Source organism: Diabrotica undecimpunctata, chromosome 2 (genome assembly GCF_040954645.1).
Source record: "Diabrotica undecimpunctata isolate CICGRU chromosome 2, icDiaUnde3, whole genome shotgun sequence".
Classification (NCBI taxonomy): domain Eukaryota; kingdom Metazoa; phylum Arthropoda; class Insecta; order Coleoptera; family Chrysomelidae; genus Diabrotica; species Diabrotica undecimpunctata.
Window position 1 is genome coordinate 119,257,298 of NC_092804.1, and position 26,858 is coordinate 119,284,155.

At 32.7% G+C, this 26,858-nt stretch overlaps 1 protein-coding gene across 1 annotated transcript; it reads left to right on the forward strand.

Moving 5' to 3' along the window:
- Nucleotides 1–26,858, forward strand: LOC140434822 (antichymotrypsin-2-like). The gene is made up of 4 exons (XM_072523383.1): nt 1–186; nt 3,760–4,551; nt 11,133–11,271; nt 26,642–26,858. Exons 1-4 carry the CDS (start codon nt 82–84, stop codon nt 26,761–26,763), a joined length of 1,158 nt encoding a protein of 385 aa, XP_072379484.1. The 5' UTR covers nt 1–81; the 3' UTR covers nt 26,764–26,858.

Here is a 26,858-nt window from a genome sequence, read left to right on the forward strand (position 1 = left end):
TTGTTTGACTTAATTAAATAACACCAATAATTTTCAAACCAATTTTGTAATTACATATGCTTTAATTGTTGAGTCAAAAAGATGCACGGTGTAGTCATTTTAATAATTGCATCATTTTTTGGATGTAATGCTGACAATAGAAGCGTTGTTCGAAGCAATGTTGAATTTACAGCAAATACATTTAAGGTAAAATATTTCTTGTATTCTAAGATGTAGATTAATTATTAAATTTATATATATATATATATATATATATATATATATATATATATATAGTAAACTCTTAAATATTGGGGAAATCTGCAAGAAATACTCTAATGTGTATCAATTGTTTCGCCGAACGTTTTCGCCAAAGAGAATTTTTGGCTTCTTCAGGGCTGAAAGAGAATAAATTATAATTAGCTACCATATATTATCTATTAAAACATTATTGATCTTACCGTAACTTAGAATTGTAGAGTTAGAATATTAGTTAGTTAGTTATATATATATATATATATATATATATATATATATATATATATATATATATAAATTTCTTTTTTCTTATATATATATATATATATATATATATATATATATATATATATATATATATATATATATATATATATATATATATATATATATATATATATAGCAAAACTGGTAGGATTATCGACCGAAACGTAAATAACAATTTATTGGATTGGTGTGTCAGGTATGCGGTCTGTTATTTAAAAAAACTCTCTTTTCTTTTATTTCTCTATATCAGGAGACAACTAAAATATGGTTAAAATGTATTTAAATATCAGGTGAAATTAAACAATGATTTACTTACAGATTTAGAGTTAAAAATATTGTACATAATATATTCAAAAAACAGTACTGACAATATTGGTTAAAGTACCTTAGTAGAGTAAATAGACTGGCAAAAGGCTTCTAGAATAGATTTTCGTGGACACTTTGTTGCTAAAATGTAAAACCCATTTTTTTTGGTTTCTAATATTTTTGTAATGCAAAATCACTTGGTCGTCCAAAAATCATATTGGGAGGGGAGTGGTGGGGAGCCTTACAAAAAAAAAATGCAATTTTTTTTTTTCATCGTTTTTCGGATGAACAATATCTGAAAATTCATTCCTCAAATTTGCATACCTATCCGGACATTAGAAATATTCTTTTTTTATTTATAAAAATACGTTAAACCATTGTTGTTTACAGAGCGCCTTCATACAAAATCACTTGCCCTGAAAACCCATATTTTTAAAATCGCTTACCTCGCTTTACCTCGAAAAATTGCATTTTTTTTTTGTAAGGCTCCCCACTGCTCCCCTTCCACTACGATTTTTGGACGACCAAGTGATTTTGTCTTACAAAAATATTAGAAACCAAAAAAAAATGGGTTTTACATTTTAGCAACAAAGTGCCCACGGGATAGCACAATAGGATCCTATTTAAACTATACTACCTAGTCACTAGTAATTAAATTAAAACTTTGTTTTTTTTTTAGCAAAAAAAAAACAACTAAGAAACAATTGAAACAAAATAAAATTACACATCAAAAATATACAGGATGATTTAAAATATAATTGTAAACAAAAATTATTTGAACATACTATATTACAGTAGATATTGCTCAACTGTCCCGTGTCTGCCTTATAATTTACTGCATATTTTTCGTTATTAATATGACACATTTCTAAAAACAATCTTTTTTGTAATTATTCTCTTTCTGTAGAACCTTGGGATTTGAGTAGTCAAATTGATGCCCAGTTTTTAAGTAATGGTCAACTGCCGCACATGTATTCTTCTTTTTTGTGCAGTCACTTTTGTGTTGTGTGACCTTTTGTTTTAGCCATTGAGAAGTTTGGCCAACATAACAGCTAACAAGGCAGTTTGTGGATAACATTAGTTTTATTTACAGCTGGTGTCTTGTCTTTTACTTTAGAAAACAGTTGTCGGTTTTCTAATAAATTATATTGGACAATTTTAATGTTAGTAAATTGTTTAAATAAACTGGTCACAGAAACTGTTAACTGTTTTATTAATGGTAGTTTTTTATATTGGATTGTTTGTATTGCTCCGATATCAGTGGGATCGTCAAAAATGTCTGAGTTAAATATCAATTTTTTAAGAATATGTTTTGGGTATCCATTATTTTCAAAGATGTTTAACAGCAAATTTAAGTTTCTGTTTATGAATTTATCATCACTAATATGCCTTAGCATATTCTTCATTGCAATCACTGTATTAAACTTTTGATGAATAGGATGATTTGAAAAAAAGTTTAAATATCTTCCAGAATGTGTTGGCTTTTGATACCAATCTATTAATATTTTGTTTTGTTCAGTTCTTATTAGTTTGGTGTCCAGTAATGATATCGAACAATCATTTTTAATCTCTAAAGTAAATTGGATATGTTTGTTAAAGTTATTGAAAATGTTCAAGGTATTTTGAATTTGTGAAGTAGGAACAGAACATATAAGATCGTCTACAAATTTTTTGATGAAGGGTAAAGGCAAAGGTAATTTTTGGAATAATGACATCCAGCAAATGGTCCAAAATGATCGTTGCTATTATGGGGCTGAGTGGACTATCCGTAGGTGCTTCAACTATTTGTAGATAGAATTTATCATTAAAGCTAAAATAGGTCTTCTCAAAAACATAATTCAGAATTGTTAAAAAACTATCCTTAGAAATAGTTATATAATTTTGGATAAGATAATTTGAGAATATTATAGCATAAAATGAGCGTTCAGAACACGCTTTTCTAACAGCAGGCCTTTCATATAGGCTTATAAGTAAAACAAACCATACCTAAGTAATATTGGCACTATTTACAAAATACCTGACAGAACTCTTTCATTCACAAGTTGTAATTGTTTTAGGATTTTAAGTTGTCCGTTAACTTGTCCGGGGACCTAAGTCGAAAAAACATAGCACCTCGCCAACCTAACTCTTAGTTCAAGAGTTAGGTTGGCTCTTAGATTGGCCAACCTAACTCTTAGATTAACTCCACAAATGTAATCATTTGTGGAGTTAATCATTGTTCCCAGATATACATATTTGTCCGCTTGTTTGACGTTGGTTCCGTTAATTAGAAGATTCTCGTTATTTATTTGAGTTTTCGAAATTCTCATAAATTTCGTCTTCTTGACATTCATTGTTAGACCGTACTCTTTTCTATACTCCGCTATTCTGAAGCCTCTGAAGATTTTCAATATTTTCGGCTAAGATCACAGTATCGTATGCATATCTACTGTTGTTAATGGGAACTCCATTTACCTTTATTCCAGCTGTTTCACCTTGAAGAACGTTTTTCAGGATCTCTTCGGAATAGGCATTAAAAATAATTGGCGGCAATACGCATCGCTGTCTCACTTCACGTATAATATTTCAATTTCTTCTGACAGCTGTTCGTTAACACGTACTTTTGCTCGTTGTTTATAGTATAAATTTGATATGATCCTGCGGTCGTTGTAGTCAATCTTCTTTGATTTCAGGACATTCATTAATTTTTTATGTCGTACTTTATCGAATGCTTTATTATAGTCAATAAAACATGCGTATATATCTTGATCGACGTCCAGGCAGTTTTGTATTAGTATATTAATTGACAAAAGAGCTTCACGCATTCCTATGCCTTTGCGAAAATATACATCATTGGACCATTATAAATAAAGTACAGATGTGTTAATTTCAGAAAAAATATGGTTTAGCATTTTACATTATTTTATTTTAATTTATCTACACTTTATAACAATCTCTTTTATGTTACAGGAACTCTTAAAAACATCTGGCAACAATAACATTATTGTAAGTGGATTATCCGCAGAAGTCGTATTATCTCTGCTTGCAAATGGAGCCAAAGGAGAAACAAAAAAGCAATTGCTGAACGGTTTAAGCTTACCCGATAACATAGAAGATGTAAATAAAGAATTCACTGAAATAACATCCCATCTAATTACTAATACACCAGATTTAAAAGTGTTATTAGCAAATAAAATTTATCCATCTCAACACTTCTTAATTGAACAATCATTTAAAGATATTGCTATAAACGATTATTCCGCAGATGTACAAAACCTTGACTATAACAACCGTGCAGAGGCAGCTAGCACTATTAATGAGTGGGTTGAACAAAAAACTAACAACAAAATCCAAAATATCATCGATCCTCAAATACTTGATTCTACCACGGTTTTAGTATTAGTTAATGCTTTATACTTCACAGGAAAATTTACTCATGGTTTCGAAAAAAGCAATACTGCTGATAGATTGTTTCATAGTTCACCTACTGAATCCAAAAATATATCTACCATGTATACCGAAAAATTCGCAAAATATGCATACAATACCAAACTTAAAGCTAAATTTTTGGAGCTTGGCTTTCGAGGCGGAAATAGCAGTATAACATTTGTATTACCCGACGAAATCACAGGATTAGCAGCTGCTGAACAGAATTTAAAAGAATATTTGGCTGCTCAACAAATGGAAATTGCTAGAGTTGCCATCACTCTACCCATATTCAAAATCGACACCAAAGTTAATTTGATACCCATCTTGCAGTCGGTAAGTTTTCTAAATTTTTTCTTAAAACACATTTTTTTAATTTTCACCATTTATCTATAAAATTAGATGAATATTGAAGAGTTACTAATCACTTCAAATGTTCAATAGCTCGCCATTTATCTCCTAATAATGTACAAACTTGTTAATAAATTCGAGAGTTACTCTTTCCAAGACTTCTTCACGTATTCGTTTACATTATTCAATAATTTCTTGTTTCAACTCCTGCAAGCATATTGGTCGTCAAATGTAAACATGTCATTTAAGATAACGTTAAGGTTAAGGTCCGGAGAACGAACAGGGGACTCTATGAATCATCTACGTCTATTTCACGGATTTGTACAATTGGGTTTTGAAAAAAACTCGAACCCGCGATAATACTAAGGATGTGCATCATCTTGTTAAAACCAAAAATTTTGTGGTAATTGCACATTCTGTTAAAGTGCAAGAATAATTTGGTTATTTAGTAAATCTAAATACTTGTCACGAAATAATTCTTCGTCTATAAAAAATGGTAGTAGCTATTTATCAGTTTTAATTTTGTTTGCAGAGCTAATTTGCTTCTTCTTCCTGCTAGTCCTCTTATTGCGGCTATGGTCATTGCTGTTATCTGGAATGTCGTTTTAACATTTGGTGTGAATGTTAGTCCTTGTTCATTGTGACTCCTAGGTATTTAACTTCGTTTTGCTATATGATGGGACTGTCTTGCACCGCTAGCTGTACTTCTGGGTTATCTCTTCTCTTTTTAAAAATAACTGTTTGGGTCTTTTCTGGATTTATTGTTATTTGCCATTGGATACTCCCTTCTTTTATCGTATCCAGTGCCGTCTGTAAATTTCTTACAGCCATATCCAGGTTCCTATGTTTTGGCGCGATTGCAATGTCGTCCGAATAAGGGCTGGTTAGTGTTTCGGATGTTCTTGGAACGTCTGCTGTATATATGCTATACAGGAGGAGTGATAAGACAGCCCTCTATATAGATAGATAGAAGCCCGGTCGCTTAGATACAAGGAGATGAGTTTCGTCATGGCCTCGCTGTATCCATAGTCTCTTATTTTGTATGTTAGTACTTCATGCCCTACTCTGTCGAAGATTTTGCTTACATCCCGGAAAGTAGCTCCTGTATATTGCTTATCGTTGAATCTAGGTGCTATATATTCTGTAAGTCTGAGTACTTGCAGTTCACTGGAAAGTTGAGCTATGAATTGTGCTTCTGGGATTAGGCCTAGTCTGTTTGTCTCTGATTGGAGTCTAATTTGGATAAATCGGTTTACTATCTTACTGACTGCTGAAAGTAAGCTAATTGGCCTATATTTTTCCGAAATATGTGGTTTTTTCGTGTAATCATGATTACATTGGCTGTCTTCCATCTGTTTAAGAACGGCCTATATCTTAGTATTGCGTTTGTTATGTTTTTATCTTTCTGATTTCTTGTTCTTCTGGCCTTCTTTTTAGCTTTGTTGTTCTCCCTTACCATTCCTTTTATTGCCTTATTAATGTATCTACATATTTTCATGTGAATTTTATATTCTTCTTAGGTAGTGTTATTTTGTTAGTGCTTCTTTCAATGTGATTGCCAGTTGTGGGAACGTTTTGAATTTCTATGCTCACTAGTCGTTTGAAGTTTACTTCATTTTTTTTTCCTTTGTTGTTTTGTATTTTTTGCACATGTACCTATTACTAAACGTATAGGGTCGTGGACTTCTAATTCTTTATTTAGGATTAATATGTCTGTTTGTAGTCCTAGATTTTTGGCTACAACTATGTCTAAATGGGTTGATAGAGCATTTCCTGGAAAGTAGGTTGGCTCGAACTCTCAACTGTTATGGTATCTTCGTTGTTGACTAGATAATTATTTAATATTCTTCTGTTTTTATTTGTGGGTCTATCGTTTTAATTAAGGAATTTGACGTTTAGAACTACCATTAATATGGACGATTCATCTATGTTGAGTAACGCATCCATTTCGTCGTTGTTTAAAGGATCTGTTGGCCTTACACATGCTAAAGTGATCCTTATGTCACTTTGTCCCATCTAAACTTTTATTGTTGTTGCTTCCATAGTGTTCAGGGCTGGCACCTGTCGTAATGTATGGTTTATTTCTTTTTTTTTTTTTCTCCTGAATTTGCTCTATAGTCGTTCCTGTAGATATCGTATCCTGGAAACTTGATGTTACTGGTATGAGTTGAATTAGTTTCTTGTAATGCTATGACATTCATTTTGTGATTGGATGAGCATGGTAGAAAAATTTGGAATTAAGGTAAGGTGTGAATGGGAATGGAGAGAAAGCTGGCCTAGTATGATTGAGAATATGATAGAAAAAAAGAAGGAGATACAGCGTCAGGCTGAGAATATGGCACTCGAATCAAATTTTTGTGGACACTACAAAGAACTGCGAGAAGAAGGAGTAAACATGCATTATCTATTGGAAATGGAAAATTTTGGGGACATTCGATGGCTCTTCAAATGAAGATGTGGAGTTCTATATTTGAATAATAGACCTGGCAGAAATGATGAAAGAAGGTTTTGATCAATGTGTAATACGAAGAAAAGGGAAGATGTGATACATTTTTTGGGAAAATGTTCGGTGTTGAGACATATTAGGTTAAAGTGGTTGGGTAGACATGAACTTAGTAGAGTGGAAGTAGTTACTATGATAAGATAGGGAACGGCCGAGTTAGCAGGTTATTGTAGGAAGGCATGGGCGTATAGGTATTAGTTAGTGAGCCTATTTAATTACTAAATTCATTAGCATGGTGGTATTTCAATAGGAATAAAATATTAAAATTAGTATTAATAATTTGTTTGCGAATAGGTATTATCTTTTTATCTGTCTTGTCTATCTTAACTATCTTGTTATTATTATTATTATATCAACAGCTTTCCCCCCTCTAAGGAACACATTCAATCATTTTAAATGCAATATATACCTTACTGTTATACTTTGTTATTACTGTCCAGTCTAGCGCGAAGTGCTCCTTAGTAGGATATACACATTTAGTTTATTACTAACATTTATATGAATATTTACTTAGATTATTTTTTATTAATTTTAATGAACTTGTTAGATGTAATGAGCCTTAGTGTAATTTTTTGTATATTAATTGGGGAATATTATTAGTTTGCCAACCCTCTTGATGGCATGTGCCAAGGAAAACAAATGTCACTAAAAGAGAAAATTGTATTTTTTTAATGGGAAATAAAAAGACATTATTGATTGATTAATTGATTGACATTCATTTTGTAATTGTTTATAAGTATAGCGAATAGCGAATTCTAAGTTATTTATAAATTCAATTGTTTTTGTGTGAAGAAAAATTTTTTCAAAATTTCAAAATTTAGAAACGTTTATTCGATAAGGACATTTTTATAGTAATTCTTTTTGAAATATGTTAGCAGTTAACAAAAATTTTTTTTTCTTTCTAGTTCAACTTTGTAAGATATTTTGTCTTTTTTAGCAGCTCCTGATAATAATTGTAAACACAGACACAGTTTTATTGCCTCCAACCCATCCAAAACATTTATATATTTTTTCCAAAGGAGTCACAAGTACTTCTTTTTTCTTACTCTTATATATATATATATATATATATATATATATATATATATATATATATATATATATATATATATATATATATATATATATATATTCCAATTTAAATGAGCTAAAAGTCACCAAACTGCTAACCAGCTACGTCCATCTCCAACAATTAAAATACTTGGGACATATTATGAGAGCAGATACATAAACATGGAAAGACTTATTATACAAGGACAATTATAAGGCAGGAGATAACGAGGAAGATCTCCAACAAGATGGATCAATCAAATTACAGGCATATGCAACAGACCTAGGCATGAGTTTAAAGAAATGACCACAGACAGAGATCTTGGGATATGGACAGTTCACGACATCACAATGACCAATACAATCTCTTTGGAGGGCTAGGATTGAAGAGAGAGATATCAATATATTTTACTAGTAATTTAGCAGATAAGGACAAGTTATATATGTTCGTCCTAATATCACATGGAAATAGATACAATATATCGAAGTTTCTATTCAATTCTTGTACTAAATTTTAAATAATTTTTCTAAAAAACCTACACGTTGTTGTTAAAAATGTCCAAGTACGACTTAGTGATTTTTGTGGTTATGCCAACTATAACTAGGAATTATTACGGTAGCGGTGTACTATTTTTATGCAATAGTTACCCTGTCAAATTTAAACTGTAGCATGTGTTACGATACACGTGTACGTGTTTGAAAAGTACAGGAGCTTAACAGATACTGGTCTAAATTAGAACCATCCGTTATTCTGTAATGTACAAATAACAAACATCTGGTTTATTTTTCAATCATTGTGTCTATAAACAGTGTTTTGTATTAAACAGTTAATATTTAAACCACTATTTGTCAAGGACGCATTTTAATTTCTGACTAGTTTAAATATTGACCAGTATACTATAAACGGTTTTTTCGTGAATAATTTTGCGAAGCTTAATTGGACCGCGTTATGTAATAGCGGATTAAGTGCCAAAATGTAGTGTAGTGAATTTATTTAACTGCTATGTCTTTATTTAATTTATAATGTCTTTATTAATTTAGTATATTGTTCTTATCTTAATTCATTAAAAAGCACGATAATTTATATCAATTTATTTAACGAATAATACATAATTTATATAGGCGAACGTAACAATTAAAATCGCGGGCGCGAGTATTCAGATATTAACTGACTTCCTTCATAACAAAATTCCTCTATAAATATAAAGTCCTGTTATTCGAGAATGAAAACAGCTGTTTCTCGAAACACATTGAATAGACTGCTGTTTTGGCGAAAGGCCTATGATGAGTCATTTCCACGACTCGATACTTCCAAGCGGGACCAAAAAAACCAGTCTGGGGTCTAGATCCTTCGCCGAAATTTCTACAACAAAAACAGAATTATTCATAATATATTTACAGTTATTTTTGGCCATGATATTTATCGTAACAGTAGTTTTGAGAAAAATGGGTTTAAAGATTTTAAATTTGTTTTTTGTGCCATTCTTAAATTATAGTACTGACAAGCTTTATATTTTGATAGAGTATTGCAAACATAAAAAAGTCTAACATGTTTTTTAAATTTTTTAATAATAATTTATATTTTAAAAGTTATTCGATCAAATGTTGCTTAATTCGTTAATGATTTTTTAAGATATGTATGATTTTCAAAATAAAAAATACGTGTTATATTAACGTTTTATTAAATTCTTAGCAAAGAATTCTTTACTTCTTGCAAATTTCTGCCGTGATTTTTGCTGAAATATATTTTAAACGGATTTTCTTCCATGAGGAGTATTTCTTTAGTTTGAAGCCAGTTAATGGAATTCGCATTTATATTTTTATTTTTATTTACAATATGCTTTAAAATATTGCAAACTCCTTTGAACTCTTCTTTTTTTACCATTTGAACCATTAATTTGTTTCGCTGTTCCCTTATTTGTTAATATATAATAATATTATATACTTATTAGATAGATACGTAGTAGATAGAGTAAAGATAGTGATGATGATACTCAACCTCCGATTAGGAGACGACACTTAAAGAAGAAGATATTATATTAAATGGACTCACTGTATAAATGTTATTATATACTTAATAGGTACCTCTGGCTCTGGTAATAAATTTTCATTCTTTTTTAAGGAAAAAGAAACTGCACTATTTTCTATAGCTGTAAACATCAGTTTGTACCTTCTAGAACTTTTATTCATTAGGCTTAGGTTATTTATTTTGACGAAATAATAAAATAAATCTAATTTAATTTTATTATGCGCGTGTAACCTGGCAAAAAATGACAACACTATTATCGCTTATAGTTTGTTGACGACTGATGCCCAATGCCCAATGATCCATTTAGTGCTTGAACTTTGTTTTAAAATAACGAATTATCCGACAAATGATGCGATGTCGCGTAATACGATCTCTTGAAAGCTAGACAATAAATATGTTGTGTTTTGTAATAAAGAATTAGCCGACTATTTGTGACGCTTGATTCGTTGTTACACTTAGAAAATAAGGATTTTTGTTTTTGATAATGGATTATGTACTAATATGGGCGCTTGATTTAATATTCCAATTTTTGTTGTAAGAGTTTTTAATTCTGTAAAATTAGCTTGGCTTTTAATTCGATATTACAAATTTTAATGTGAGATTTTTCTTAATAAAATAGCCAATGTCACTTATAATACAGGTTCTTAAAAACCGCTTTATTTTGTACTTTTTTACAGAAAACATATTTTTATACATAGATTTGCACCCTATTTGCTAGATGGCACTATGACCTCAATTTTGAATTTTTGGCACTTAATCCGTTATTAGATAATGCGGTCCAATTTTGATAATGTTTTTACTCTTTCTAAGTTGCAAACTTAGTTAGCAATAGTAGTGGTTACTACATACTGCAAACTTATTTAACACATTCACGTTTTGAACTATTTGCTAAATATTTTTTTAAACAGTTGTTTTAATTATTTTTTTTTTTTGTTACTTTTAAGGTTCTTCTTAATTCACATTTAGAAATTTATTATTTTTTAGTTCGGAATTAGACAAATTTTCGAAGAGCATGCTGATCTCTCGGGAATGGCCAAGGGTCCAATTAAAGTTGACAATGTTTTACAAAAAGCATTTATTAGTGTTAATGAAGGCGGCGTTGAAGCTGCAGCTGCTACAGTGGGTTAGTAAAAAATGTTTATTATATTTGGTGGTAAAAACTTCGGGAGATTTAATACCAAGTTTTTTATAGAACAGCATTTAAAACATATTCTGAAAATAAAATTTTAAACAGTGGTATTTCACTGCCTACATATTACCTGTATTTCTATTATCTTACGTTCTGATAGGGTATACAGGACGTAAGAAGAAATAATATTACTTTATTAAGTATTATAATAGGAGAGCTTGGTCTACAGTGGGACAATTTTGAATAATTAAGTCCTTTAGAACCTGAGGAAATGGTTCTCAACAACAACAACGAATCTATTTAAAGCATCAGTCAATAAAATAATTATAGCCAGAATGATTGCCAATATTCGGAACGAATAGGCACTGAAAGAAGAAGAAGAAGTCCTTTAGGTGCACCCCTTAACTATCATTAATTATATGTCAATTGAAGTTCTAGATAAAGTTAAGAGAAAGAACTGCATAATCATTGACCCAGTATAAATCATTTGTCCCAGTGTAGACCAATATTAATTCATAGTAGGACTCTTATTGGTTTAAAATGGGACAGCTTGTCGCCAAGGTAATCAATCACGACAAAGATTGTTACTTTGGCCGGCCAACCACAGCGCTCGTTATTAACTGCGCTGTCATTGGCCTCTCGGCGGAAGTGTGCTGAAAATTCTCAAACACGATGTGTATAAAAGAGCAGCACATCTTCCGATCCGGGATCCAGTCGTCATACACTACTAGCCCCGTAAGACCTTGTTGGTTCGGTGCGCTACCAAGCTACCTTTAAGTTTTATTAATTAACCAATATCCTGCTATCGTCGAAGACGTCCAAAATTGAAGAATAATACCTAATAATGGTTATTCAATTTACAAGTTAAATCATCAAGTCTACGAGAACCGGCGTGTCGACTACAAAACGCTTCCTGACAGTAGAACACGACTTTCTAAGATAAAAAAGACATTGGTCTTAGAACTACTTCAAATCATGTCGAACTGACCACAGCGTTATTTGGGCCTGTCACGGTAAAGAGCGAATAAAAGCCCCGACGGGGACTTGTAATTGCTCTTCCGATCAGGTTGAGCTGCAATAACACTTCGTCTCCGAAACCTTATGTAAATAGTAACTATAGGAATTACTGTTAACAAAAAGGTAGCTATACGAAGCGACTGGCAGCAGGAAGAGTCGACATTGCCGGCATTCTTGTACATCTCTCGAGGAGAGGGAACGCGGCTACACGAAGCGAGAAGGCCGACATCTTTGTGGAACTTGAGATATACACCACGCATCAGAATTCTAGTACATATAAAGTCAGTGTAAGAATATTTTGTCTGTAAGAAAGCTCGAACTGTTAGAGAATTCTGATTGCCGGTGTCCCCTCACCTACCACAAAGGCTCGGCGGAACTTCTTGCCCGTAACGGCCAGTATCTCAATCAACTCCTTAAATACGAAGATGGACTCTCGAAACTTGAGATCCTCTTCGAGAGCGGCGGTTGTAGATCGTCAAGAAACCCCTGAAAACCAGGAGGACGCTACGGCCGTACGACAAGCTATATAGTTAAAGCAGAGGAGATAGGTAGGTACTGATGGAGAATTAATAATAAAAAATTTATTTATATCAAAATGTTTGACATTACAGAAAGTATTTAAAACATTTTTTATGAAGAAAAGTCAAACTGAAACTGTAGCTGACTTGCTGAGCGTTATGTTGAACCTATTACGCTAAATAACAAACTGTTTTAAACTATTTCACAATAACAATATTACCAATATGCATATCCGGCTCTAAATAATTATCCTCTTCATCAAAAAGTACGTTTGATTCAGTGTCATCATATGTTTCGGACTCTAAATAATTATCCTCGTCATCAAAAAGTGCGTTTGAATCAATATCATCATATGTTTTGGACTCTGCAGAGCTTGGTTGTCTCGTTTTATACCCATTTTTAGGTAATAAATCGACACTACCTATCGTCCGGTTACAAGCAAAATACACTAAGTAAGCTTTTGTCATTTTTGACTTAATTACATGTTGATATTGCAATTTGTTTAGTTTATGTACTAGCAAAATCCACTAAGTATTTTCTCATCCTTGACAACACAAAACAATAAAATTCTACATTCACCAAGTCTACAAGGAATTTTTTTCAGGCAAAATCTATGAGTGACTTAGTTGATTTTGCTGAAGGAAATTATTTGACATAGTGGATTTTTCTGGTTAAATTTGGTTTTAAAACTCCCGTTAAAAAGGATTTAGTACAAGTTTCCGTTTGCTAAATATTTCATCGCCGCTTTATGTGTGGTGATTGATGAGTCAATTATTGTGTCCCAGATGACACGAAAACTTCACATCAACAACATCATGACACATATTGACCAAATATTTGCCAACGTTAAAAAATTTAAGAATCAAATAGTTTATTATTGTTAGGTAATATTTGATTACAAAAGTTTATTCTAAAGTTAGTAAAATAAATTATTTCATTTTAGTAATACATCAAATATTACCATCACATGATAGCGGAAATGAAAATCAAAAAATTTTAAAATTTAAAAAAACATTAATTATTGTTGTTAATAAAATTCAATTGTCATTTATATATTACAATCATTACAATTACAATCTATCAATTCCTTGCAATTGCGCTAGTAGAAGTGTTGTCCCAATTGGACGAAGAAGCATCGAATGTGTACGACTCGGTGATTTCAAGAAAGATAGAGACTGGAAACCGTCCATTTCATCAGACAATGAAAGTGATATTTTAGAAAGGAAGGTGTCTAAAGAAAGAACATATTTGATACATAATTTGATAGTAGATGAAAACATTACAGGTAAAAATAGAGAAAATCCAATAAAAGAAGAGAAACGAGCAAAGTGGAACTAAGTAAAACAAGCGCTTTGGAAAAGAAACATTGAAAGAAAAAGAAGATTCAATGTTTACCTTATAAAAGCAGAACAGGAAAAACGCAGACACCAAAGCTACCTAAATCTCTTGATTGTTCTCGTTACAGGTATAAATGCAGTAACAATTTTTCCCCGGAGGATCGTACTAATTTTTGTCGTACTTACTATAATTTAGAATTTATCAGGCAAAGAAATTTTATATTAATCAACGTTTATTTAAGAAGTGATAACACATAGACCTAGAAGGGGCATTGATAGCAATAAAAGAGGTAATGCAAAACACTACTTTTTAAGTAACAATACTAAGATCCAAGTATGTCAAAAGGTTATCTGAGCAACACTCTGTATTTCAAATTCACCAATTATCAATGCATTTCAACATAGAAGTCAGTGTGGGAAATATGGGGGTAAAGATAATCGAGGTAAACATATTCCGTGCAACAAAACATTTGAAAAAATTATATTAAGAGTGAAAAACCATATTAAGAGTTTCCCAGTGATGAAAAGTCACTGTACAAGGAAGTCAACAAAAAGGCTCTACCAGGATAAAAACCTGAATATAAAAAACATGCGTGGTCTCTTTTTGAGATTGAAGATTGCCAAGAAAATGTTTTATCAAAAGTCAACGTCATTAATTACAAACGTTCTGTAAGGAATATAATTTTTCCTTATTCAAACCAACGAAAGATCAAGATATGACTTGCAATGAATATGAAAAGGCCGCTCCGGGGGAGAGGACAAAGCTGGAACCAAAGTAACAGATGAATTTAAAAAGAAAAGGTGCAGAAATGAAAGAAAAAGAAGCCGTTAACCAGAGAGCAACTGATGACACTGGTTTCATATCCATTTCCTGTGAGATGCAAAGAATGTTACAAATTTCATTATCTGAAACTAGTTTGCTGTATTATTTACGGAAACTAAACTTATACAATTTTACGAATTTATGAAGCTGCTCCACTCAATGACGCATTTTGTCATTTTTAGACAGCAATAAATGGAAAAAGGGGTAGCTGTGAACTTGGCACCTGTTTAGTCACTTTGTATACAATCATTAAGAGAGAATAGAAAAAATGTGATGCAGTTAATTATCTTTTTTAATACGTGTGGTGGTCAAAATCGAAACATTTAAATAGCCGCTGTATTGCTTTATACTGTTCAATACTATCCAACGCTTGATGTCATTGAACAGAAGTTTATGAAGACTGGGCATTCCTACATAAAAGGGGATTCTATGCATAGTGCCACTAAAATCGCCAAGCACAAAATATATATTTTTAGTGAATATAAATACGAGAATATCTTTAGAATCTCAAGAAAAAACAGAAAAGGTGGTAAGTCTGCTTACAAAAAAATATAAATTAAACATAGGGAATTTCTAGATTTAAAGAAACTGGCTCAGAGGATGATAATAAATAAAAACAAAGACTTTAAAGAAAATATTATAAATTTATTCAACGTTAAATATTTTAGGTATCAAAAGCAGTTGTCCAACATTATTCAATATAAATATAATTTCGCAGATAAGTATAAAAGTATAAATGTCAATTTTACACGAACTATTAGCAAGAGAAACATTAAAGATAACGTTTTAAAAATTCTAACCATTCCTAAATTGTAAACTAAGCAGTTGCAAATTTCTAATGCAAAAAAAGGACTTGATGAAATTTTGTAAAAAAAAAATATTGTACCTCCTGCTCTTAATTGTTGGTATGAAAATCAATCAGGGACAGTGCAGCTGAACCAACATCTCTTAGTGATTCAGAGAATGAAGAAATAGTATAAATTAAAATATTAACCTGGTTATACAGAAGGATCCTGAAGATACCATGGACAGAGAAAGTCGCCAATGAAGAAGTACTGCGGAGGATGAACAGAACCGCTGATTTGGTCAACATCGTGAAGGGCCGTAAGCTGCAGTACTTGAGACATATAATGAGTAATCAAGGCAGATACGAGCTACTCCAATGGATTTTGCAAGGTAAAATTGAAGGAAAAAGGTCCCAGGATGAAGAAGAATATCCTGACCTGCTAACCTGAGAGCATGGTATAGAAAGACCTCAACACAGCTATTTCGTATAGCAACCAACAAAGCTATCATAGCCAGAATGATCGCCAACGTTCGAAACGGACAGGAACCCTAAGAAGAAAATATTAACATTTGAAATAATATTTATACTGTCATATTTTACTTAATAAAAAATCGTTTTTAAATTTTTTTGACAAATTTTTTATGAGGTTATTTAAGTACTTTCTTTAATACCAAATTTTAAATTACGAATAAGTTAGAATTACAAGCGAAATATATTAATTTTTCAGTTTCAGGTAAAACACATTAAGTTTTTGCCAGGTTAAGAAAAACTAGTTTATTTTAGTTCTTCTTTTAATGAATTTAATATTTTTTTAATACAAGATTGTTTTTAAAATTTGTGTGAAGGTATACAGAGTGGAGATTTTATTTAAAAAACTAACGCGGGTCTTTAAATTATGAATAAGGTGATTCAAATTTAAAACTGCAATAACTTTTTTCAACCTTATACCATTTGCGGCTCAATTTTTCATAAATATTTTCACCGTTCCCACTTTCGCACAATAACATTATATCTATGCAATAATAATGTACCTTAAGTATTTTGACAAAAAACTTACAGAAAAATCTTACTGTAATTATCATATTACCGAGAATAAAAAAATTTATTGATATGTGGCAACATCGATTCGGAACCAATCGCCTTTCTTCGCGAGAAATTCCGATATTTTGAACATTCTCCATCATCTGTCTGCCTTCATCTCCTCTCCTCACTCCTCAGTTCTGACCATGACCAGTCTTAGTCGAGTCAGTTTAGTCAGTCCTTCTGTACTTGTTCAATTTATTTTTTTTTATTTAGAAAAAACATATAATTCACATCAATCACGCAGGGTTATTAGTGGAGTAACGTACACAAAAGTTCATTTTATTTACATTAAATAGATGTATATAAACGTAAATATTTTAAACAATTTATAACATGGTCAGTGTTTATTTAAAGTGGCTTTGATGTCATCTGATATTCCATATTTCCTTCTTGTTTCTTCGTGGTACTGTGTCAATCAGAATATGCTTCACCTTAATGGAAGAGAACAGTTTCTGCAGGTTGGAAAAGATTCTTCGTTGATTAAGAGTTTATGGGTCAGTGCAGTGTGTCCAATTCTAAGTCAGTGTTATTACTTAGTCCCTTCTATTGGATGGATTATTGAAGATGGTCTTCACAAGGGGATAAATCTCATATAGTTTGGTTCCTGAATCTTTCCTTACAGTGGTCTTTAATTGGGTTTTTGAGATCGGAGTATGGGTAATTTCTTGATTTGGTTGTGTATTGTGAGTTTATTCGACTTGTGTTTGCTAGGTTGTTCACTTTTTTATTTCCAGCTATTCCTACATGCAACGGTACCCAGCTAAATGCTACTTCTTTTCAAGTTGATTAAATTATATTTATCTCATTATTTTTAGCCCGAAATATTGGATTTGTAGGGTATATTTGTTTTACAACTAATAGAGCATTTAATGAGTCAGTGATAATGACACATTCATTCTCACTACGCGTTTTGAAGAAAATTATGGCTTCCAAAATGGCTGTGGTCTCGCCTGTAAGGATGCAGCAGTTTGTAGGTACGGATAAAGTGTAAATAGTGTATTTACAGTAGTACACAGCAGCGTGCCCGTCATGAGCTTTAGAGGCATCACTGAAAATTTGGAGGTAATTAGGATAATGAGATGTCACTTCGGAGTACAAGGGTTTAATGAAAATCGGATTTGCAGTTGATTTGGGGTATTTTGTGAGGGTTAAGTCAATGGTAAGTGGTTGGATTGTCTATGGAAGAAAATTTACACTGACTTGTCGAGATCGATTTAGCTTATCCATATCAAAGTTAGAAGATTTTATTCGTTCTATAAGGGAAGTACTATTTTTAGGTGGTTTTGTAGAACCAATACTAGGATGCCAAATTTGTAAGAATGTTAGATGTTGTTTCTGTGCTGATATTTTCCCTATATAGTTTTTCCCTATAGACTTAAAAGCCACCTTGATTTCTATTTTTTGTAATGTTTCAAACAATTTTTTTGTCACTTTCTGTTTCTTATTTTCTTTTAACTGTTTTTTTTTTTATATTCTTCTTCTCTTTTATCTTTTATAAGAGTGCTAGTAAGTACTAGTGATTTCCTTATCTTCCTTTTGGTAGTATTTTTTCTAGAAGTTGTTTTGAGTGACGCCTAATGACCTCAGTGTGTTATTAACATTGATCATCTAAAATAAGAAGGTCCACCTACTGGAGTCAAATCCGAAGGTTCAAAATAGACAGTCTTCTTCTTAACGTGCCCTATCAAGTCCCCTTGACGGTGACGATTAACATGGCGAAACTGTCTCTGTCTTGAGCTATTCTAAAGAGTTGCTCAGCTTTCCTCATTCCTGTCCACTCCCTGATAACTCCCTCTTTAACCAAGAGGCCTGCTTTCTACCAATTCCTCTGCGTCCTTTCCCTTACTACGTGTCCAAAATAGACCATCTTTCTACATTTGATGTTATCAAGCAGCTCGCGAGCAGCATTTGCTTTCTCAAGGACTGCCACATTTGTCAGCATAGCCGTCCATGGAATTTTTAGTATACGTCTGTGCAGCCACATTTCAAAGGCTTCCAGACGATTAATGGTGTATATTTTTAATGTCCATGCTTCGACTCCGTATAACAGGACTGACCAAATGTAGCATTTAACCATGCGCTTTCGAAGTTGAAGTTGCAAGTTATCATTACAGAAGAATGGCTTCAGTTTTAAAAATGTCGTGCGGGCTATCTTGATTCTACGTTTTATCGCTTGATCTGGATCTAGTTGTTCAGTAATATGGCAACCAAGATAATTAAAACTTTACACTCTTTGAATTATATGACCATCAACATATAATCGTGCATCTTGATGTGCTAAACGGCTAAACACCATGTGCTAAACAGTTTATGTTTAGGCCAAACTCTCTTCCCACTGTATCAATGGCATTTAAAAGCCATCTTTTAAAATATTCTTTAAATATTCTATCTGAATATAAATTAAATAACAGTGGGGATAGTATACAACCCTGTCTGATACCTCTTTGTATTTTACATATTTCTGTTGATTTTCCGTTTATGCGAGCTGTAATTAATTTGTGATGCTGTACTCGATCAAAGGTCTTTTCATAGTCAATAAATACAGCAAAGACGTCTTTTCTTTGATCTCGACATTTCTGCAGTAATAGATTTAGTGCAAAGAGGGCGTCCCTAGTTCCCAGTCCATTTCTGAAGCCAAATTGTGTTTCATGTTAATGTTCTTAAATTCCGCAGCCATGATATTCTCCTTCTACCGGGTCCTCGCTTACCTTTGACTTTACCTTGCAATATAGACTGCAGCAGGGAGTAACGGTGCTGATTTCTCATAACGTGTCCCAGATATTGCAATTTTATGCGTTTGATCGTAAACACAATCTCTGGTTCCTTCTTCATTTTTTCTAGAACTTCCTTGTTCGTGATCCTTGCTGTCCATGATATTCTCAGCATTCTTCTATAAAGCCACATCTCAAATGCTTTAAGTTTTTTAATAGTGGTGTCTGTAAGCGTCCATGCCTCCGCCCCGTACAACAACACAGAGAAAACATAGCATCTCAAATGTCTCATTTTTGTATCCAGGGATATGTTGTGACTTTTGAAGATGGCGCTCATTTTGTTAAAGACCGTTCTTGCCTTTCCTATGCGGCACTTTATTTCCTGTATATTGCTCCACTGTTCGTTTATAATAGTTCCCAGGTAGCACTACTGTTTTACTCGCTCTATCTGCGTCCCATTAATGTATAGATGAGCCCCATTTATATTCTCCTTGCTGACAATCATTTGTTTGGTTTTGTGGGTATTAATGTTTAGTCCGTACTGTTGACTGTACTCGTTTATTCTGTCCATTAGCCTCTGAAGTCCCTCTAAACTATCTGCTATCACCATGGTGTCGTCGGCATATCTAACATTGTTTACTCTTTCACCATTTAGAAGGATGCCCTCGTCTATTCCGTAAAGAGCCTCGTTAAAAAATTTTTCTGAGTACATATTAAATATCAACGGCGATAGAATACATCCCTGTCTAACTCCGCGTAGTATTTTTATGTGATCTGTTTCTTCTCTTCAGAACTATACTGTTGATTCCAGTATAGTTCTGAAATTATTCTGAGGTCTTTGTCATCCAGGTCTGCTTCTTTTAAAATGTTTATCATCTTTTGATGTTGAACTCTGTCAAATGCCTTTTCATAGTCGATCAAGCACGCGTATACGTCTCAGTTAACGTCCCTGCATCTTTGAATCAGTACCTGTACTCCGAAAAGTGCCTCTCTGGTACCCACTGCGTTAATGAACCCGAACTGTCTGTCTGATATTTGTTCCTCGCACTTCTTATAAATTCTTCCATGGATGACTCTAAGAAACAGTTTCAACATGTGGCTCATTAGGCTGATTGTTCGATATTCTTCGCACTTTTTAGCCCCCTGTTTTTTAGGTATCGCTATGAATTCTGATTCTAGCCATTTATTAGGGATGATTCATCCTCCAAGAGTTTTAAAAATTCAGCTTCGATATTATCAGGCCCTACAGCTTTTCTGCTTTTCATCCGTTTTATTGCTTCTTCTACCTCGGATTTAAGTATGTCCGGGCCCGTCATCCTCTCTGAAAATGGATGCCTATAATCCGTTCTTTGATCTTGAAAAAGTGTCTCCAAATATATTCTCCATTTGTCCTTCATCTCTTGGGTGTCAATGATTAATTTTCCATTGGTGTCTATGAGTTTCATTTGTGTTCTCTTTTTAAAAGTACCCGTTATTTCTTTTACCTTTTTGTGTACATTAAAATTGTCATGCTTGGCTTGTAGTCTTTCTATTTCTTTACATTTCTCTACAGCTTCTTTTTCTTTAGCTTCTCTTATTTTTCTTCTGATGTAAGCCTGCATTTTTTTGTATTCATCTTTATTTCCTTTAATTAACCTTCTGCGTTCCATTAAGTGAAGGATTTCTGGAGTCATCCAAGATTTCTTCTTTGTTTCTTTGTTTGGTTTTAGCAGATCTTGTTTAGTTTTCTTAATTATTTCTTCGAATTGATTGATTTCTCGTTGGATGTTATTTTCTTCTTTTCATAAGATCATAACCTCAAAACATATTAAATAGGGTTTTAAAATGTTTACTAATAAAAAGTTATAAACAAAATACATAGACATATAGATACAAATCAACTGACTGCTGCAATACAGTCGCGTTCTCCCAGTACGACCGAGCAAACTGAAACAAAGCAGACTCTTTAAAGTCACGTCATCGACAAACCCGGCCCATTAGAAAGAGATGCAAGTACTACTTTGTGTCAGTTTTCTCTGTCGCACTGGGGAAACAAAGCATAGTAGTATTATTGCAGCAGTCAGTGTATGTATATGGTATGAACAGATGACTTAACACAAGTCGTTGAGGTGTTATGCCCCATGGGGAGCATGGGGCAAACATTTAGAAGTCTAGAATATGATACAATGGATATGAGTATCACGCCGCAAACGGAGAGATCATGCCAACAGAATGAACCCAGGAAGAATCACGAAAGGGCTAAAAACACATAAACCCGATACAAAAAGATCACTAGAGACCCGAAAAGGTGGTATGACAGCGAGACATCAACATCGCAAGAGCTGAAGTAATAGAATAAACAAGGCTCTGTTTCAAGAAGAAGGGGATATTCAAGAACGTATTGCTCTTTTTTTTAAATAACTAAAGAGTCACACAATTTTTGTGGAAATTTTTCACACTTACATATATACATAATAGTTCTATTATCAAGGAATTATATGTTACTTACGGACAATATTGCAAAAACAAATAGCAAATAATAAACAGTGCAAAAAACGGTTTTTTGCAATTATATCAGCAAATTATTGATGGGTATTCAACTGATAACAATTCAAAAGTTAAGTTGGATTAGGTGCTTTCACTCCCTTCCACACGACCTGAGAGGTCTATTGTTGCTCGTCCCTGAATTAAAGTTTATTTTCAGCTTAGAATTATTATAATATAAGTCGACTATGGCCTTTCGGGATACTTTTACGAAGTCAAAGGGTTCGAGTTGATATTGAGCCTTATCTTTTTCAACCCTGGGTAGTTGCACAGAAAGTATTTCGTTGTCTTGTCTTTAGTCTGACCAATTCTGTAATCTGCACTTTCTGTCATCTCGATTTTATTTACAAAATGAAGCCAAAATGTCCTGTTAGGAGATCTAGGATAATAATTCACAGATAATTTCTATTTGTATCTAGTATCTTCTAATTTTTAGTCTTTGAAGGTTTATGTATAAAAACTTTCGAATGATTGAGACCCCTGTTTTTAGTACCAGTGGTTAACTTTTATCCGTCTCACCCAGTCTGGTATCAATACTGTAGCTGTGTGATTTACTGTAAATCAAATACATTAGTCTTGAAATTTACATTGAAAGACAAATCTACAAGATGCAGAAAATTTTACAGATAAAAAAATTGTAGTAGATTATTGGACATTCTAAAAATCTTATAGGATAAATGTTAAAAACCTGTTGCACCGCTTATTTAAAGTTGATAGAGATACAGAGCAACCCAGGATAAAAGCCGCTGTAAAAATGTAGTTGCTCCTATGGTAGAAAATGCCGACCCTCAGTAATAAGGAAACGATTAGAAAGAAATTGATATCACCGTTGTTTTTTTCATTTTGTGCCTATAACGGGTTGGATTTTATAATAACCTAGAATAAACTAAAATTAAAATTTTCCATAAGTTTTATCTCTCGCCTAATCTAAGCTAACGTTTAACATGCCCAAACCACCTAAACCAATTCTCTGTCTTTTTGGCATCATTTTATGCAACCCCTAGACGTTCCCTAATATACTTATTCCTATTTTATTTATGTTGTCACTTCACTCATATATCTAAGTATCTTTATTTTCGCCATACGGACTTGTTATTTACTTTCAGTTTAATTGGAATGTTTCTTTTGCACAACATACCACTCGGTTTCTTTTACTTTATCCATCTCGCTCCAACTTTTCTAACGTCGAATGTATAATACCGATCCTGGGTGCTTAATACTTAAAACTGCTACATATTTTCATAATTAGCGACCATCCATAAAGTTATCATTTTATTGTAGTGGTAACCCCATCTTCAAATGTACATTCCAAATACTCGGTTTTTGTTCTACTAAGTTTTAAATATTTTTGAAGTTATACTTCTATACGCGCGCTCCACGTTGAAAATTTGTACGGGAGTGAATCGGTAAAATCATTACATATGTAAGATAATGAGTAAGGGAGAGACAGAAGATATATTTTCTCTCTCTTCCTCTCTCGAGAATAAAAATGTTCCTTTTGTATATATATTTAATATTATATATATTCTATATATAATATTATATAATATAATATTTATTAATACTATAATTTATGTGATATGTTTTGTATTATTTACTAAATGTTCATAATTATTTTAGTATTTTGTATTTCAAAATAATAATCTCAATAAATTACTGTATGACCGAGAACTGTCAATTTTGAAATACGTTTGTGTCTTGTCTAATTGGCAAATATTTTACGTGTTTGGTTGTGATGTGAGTGAGAGGTGTAAGACAGAGAAATATACGCTAAATGGAATAGAGAAGTTAAAAAAGACGTGGATGAGGCTAAAAATATAAACTGGGAGGCTAACTGTGATCAACTGGACAGATTTATGGGTGGAACAAAAGTGGCGCAAGCAGTTTTAGCAGTTAAAGCAGTTTGGCCTGGAGACATTCCCATAGAGCTGGTTAAATATGGGCCGACTGCACTTTTAGAATTAATAGTAGACCTTTTCAATAAATGTATGTGTGGAGACCAGGAAATTCCTAAAGATTGGAATAAATCTTATATAAGCTCCATATATAAGAGAGGAAATAAAAGAGACTGTTCCAATTATAGAGGTATTAGTGTGACCAGCTCTGTGGGCCGGTTGTACGGCAGAATATTAAAGAAAAGGGTTGAAAGACAGATACAAGATATTGAAGAACAAAGCGGCTTTCGTACCGGGAGATCCTGCCTTGATAATATATGACAAATAATTGAAAAGCGTGTCGAAAGAAGTAGAGAGACCCATTTGGTATTTATAGACCTTGAGAAAGCATATGATAGTGTCCCGTTAAAGAAAATGTTTGAGGTCCTCAAAAGGTCCGGATTGGATTCGACGTATATCCGAGCGATATATAAATTGTACGAAAATGCAGTTAGTTGTATAAAAATTGGAACCAGAACCTCAAATGAATTTAAAGTCACTAAAGGCCTAAAGCAAGGATGCTGTTTGTCACCGACACTCTTTAAAATATACGTCCAAGAAGCATTGAGGAATTGGAGAAATAAATGTAGATTTATGGGCATCGAAGTGGGACAAGAAACTCTGTATACATTGTTGTTTTCAGATGATCAGGTGGTGGTTGCAACCGATGAGGAAGATATAAATTATATGAATCGAAAATTATTTGAGGAATATGCCAAATGGGGGCTTACTGTAAACATAAGCAAAACAGAATATTTAAAAATTGGAGGAAATACCACAGATCTGAGGCTTGAAAACGCAGTCATAAAAGGCTGCAACCAGTATAAATATCTAGGAAGCATCATATCAGCAGATGGCAGAGTTAAGATAGATGTACAAAACCGAATAACCCAAGGGAAAAAATGCATCCGAATACTGAATTCATTACTGTGGTCTAATAAAATAAAGATGCATACCAAACTTCGCGTATACAGAGCAATTGTAGAACCAATTACCACATATGGTGCCGAATGTTGGACGATGACAAAGAATGAACGAGATAAAGTAGACGTTGTGGAAATGGATTATCTTAGAAGGTCATGTCGAGTATCGAGAATGGAAAGAATCACGAATGAGGAAATACGAAACCGTACAGGAATTAGAGATACTCTTTCAGATAGAATACAAGGAAGGCAATTACAATGGTATGGTCACGTGATGAGAATGGAGGAGGAGCGGTGGCCAAAGAAAGCCTTAATGTATGTTCCGCCAGAAAGAAGGAAAAGGGGAAGACCACCAAATTCCTGGAGAAGAGAAATTACAAAAACAATGCAATCTAGAGGCTTAGAAGAGGGAGATTGGAGAGATAGGAAAAGATGGAGGCTGAAATGCGGGAAGCGGCAATCGCCGTAGGACCCCCGTTATATAATGATGATGATGACAAAATTGACAATGAATTTTACTGCAGAGTATGTTTAAAAAAAATTTTGCATTCAAGTCCTTTTATACATATATGAAAATAAAAATATATATTTTCATTCAAATATTGATTCAATCATTCATTTACTTACTATACTCCTATTACAGGTCAAATGTTTATATACAGCATACGATGCACCATATATCTGTATACCTAATACTTTTTCGCTTTCTGCTCTCTCTTACTTATAGCATTACATATGTAATGATTGTGCAGATTGACTCCCATATAAATTTGTTACGACGAACGCGTGTATAGAAGTATAACTTCTACCGGCAGTCCCACTGGACTGCCACACCCGTTTTCTTCTTAATAGCTTGGCTTTATTGTGTTTAATATTTACTTTAATTTATAATGTACCTGACTAAATTTGTATTTAGGCAACGCCACCATAGTTCAGGTGTATGACAATTACTCTATATCCGCACTCAGTCGTTTACCAACATTTGACGAACATTATACAAAACAATAAATAAAGTTAATCGATCAAGTCTATATCTTCTCTAAAAACATAATCTAAAATAAGATTCACAAGCATACAGTTCCTTTACAAACACATTGTTTCAACTTTTGTTTAAAATCTCTTTGAGTATTTCTTACTGACACTACATCATGAGCATACATTAAACATCAGGTGATGCTATTCTGTAGTTACCCTGTTACCAGATCCAACTCAGATCAGAATCCAAATTTATCAGTATCTGTCACACCTATTCAAACACTAGTTGTTTCCATGGCTATCCTAACACTAGTTGTTTCTTTTTCTTACATTCACAATTTTCACATACTCACCAAGAACTCATTTTTTACTGAGCACTCACCACAGAAGTTTTTCCAAGATCAATGAATTATACCATTTAAATGTTTGCTTTTTTCTATTCTTGTGTTTTTAGGTGTTATGTATAAATTTTGCATCAATTAGAGACAATATTTTTTGAATGAGGAACGAAATAATGGTGTCGCTCTGAAAAGCAATATAATGTACATTTTAAATTTATTAATTATGTGATGATCCGCCATACAATAGTGGTGCTAGGTTAATTACTAAATACATTATCGTAGAATAGTTAAATAAGATATCGAAAACATATAGGTGTATTAGCAACAATATTTACCAAAAATGTGTTTTTTTTCTTTTTCATTTAATAATTTAAAATTTATTTCATTCTAGTCACATCAGCAGCATACTCTATGCCTCCAGAACCTGACCAGACATTCAAAGCGGATCATCCATTCCTCTTTTATATCTCTCACAACAATTTGCTGCTATTTATGGGAAGATTTATGCAATAAGTTTAAGTCTTTTAATTTGAGATAAAAACAAAACTTACAATAAAGTATTGTAGTAGTATATTCAAATCAAAATAAAGTATTTTTAAGTTGCAAAA

Bases quoted from the DNA above. Each gene is read 5' to 3' on its own strand.
- LOC140434822 (XM_072523383.1), top strand. From the start codon at position 82: ATGCACGGTGTAGTCATTTTAATAATTGCATCATTTTTTGGATGTAAT. The intron at 4,552-11,132 runs GTAAGTTTTCTA...ATTATTTTTTAG, and splicing joins TGATACCCATCTTGCAGTCG to TTCGGAATTAGACAAATTTT. The intron at 11,272-26,641 runs GTTAGTAAAAAA...ATTTCATTCTAG, and splicing joins AGCTGCAGCTGCTACAGTGG to TCACATCAGCAGCATACTCT.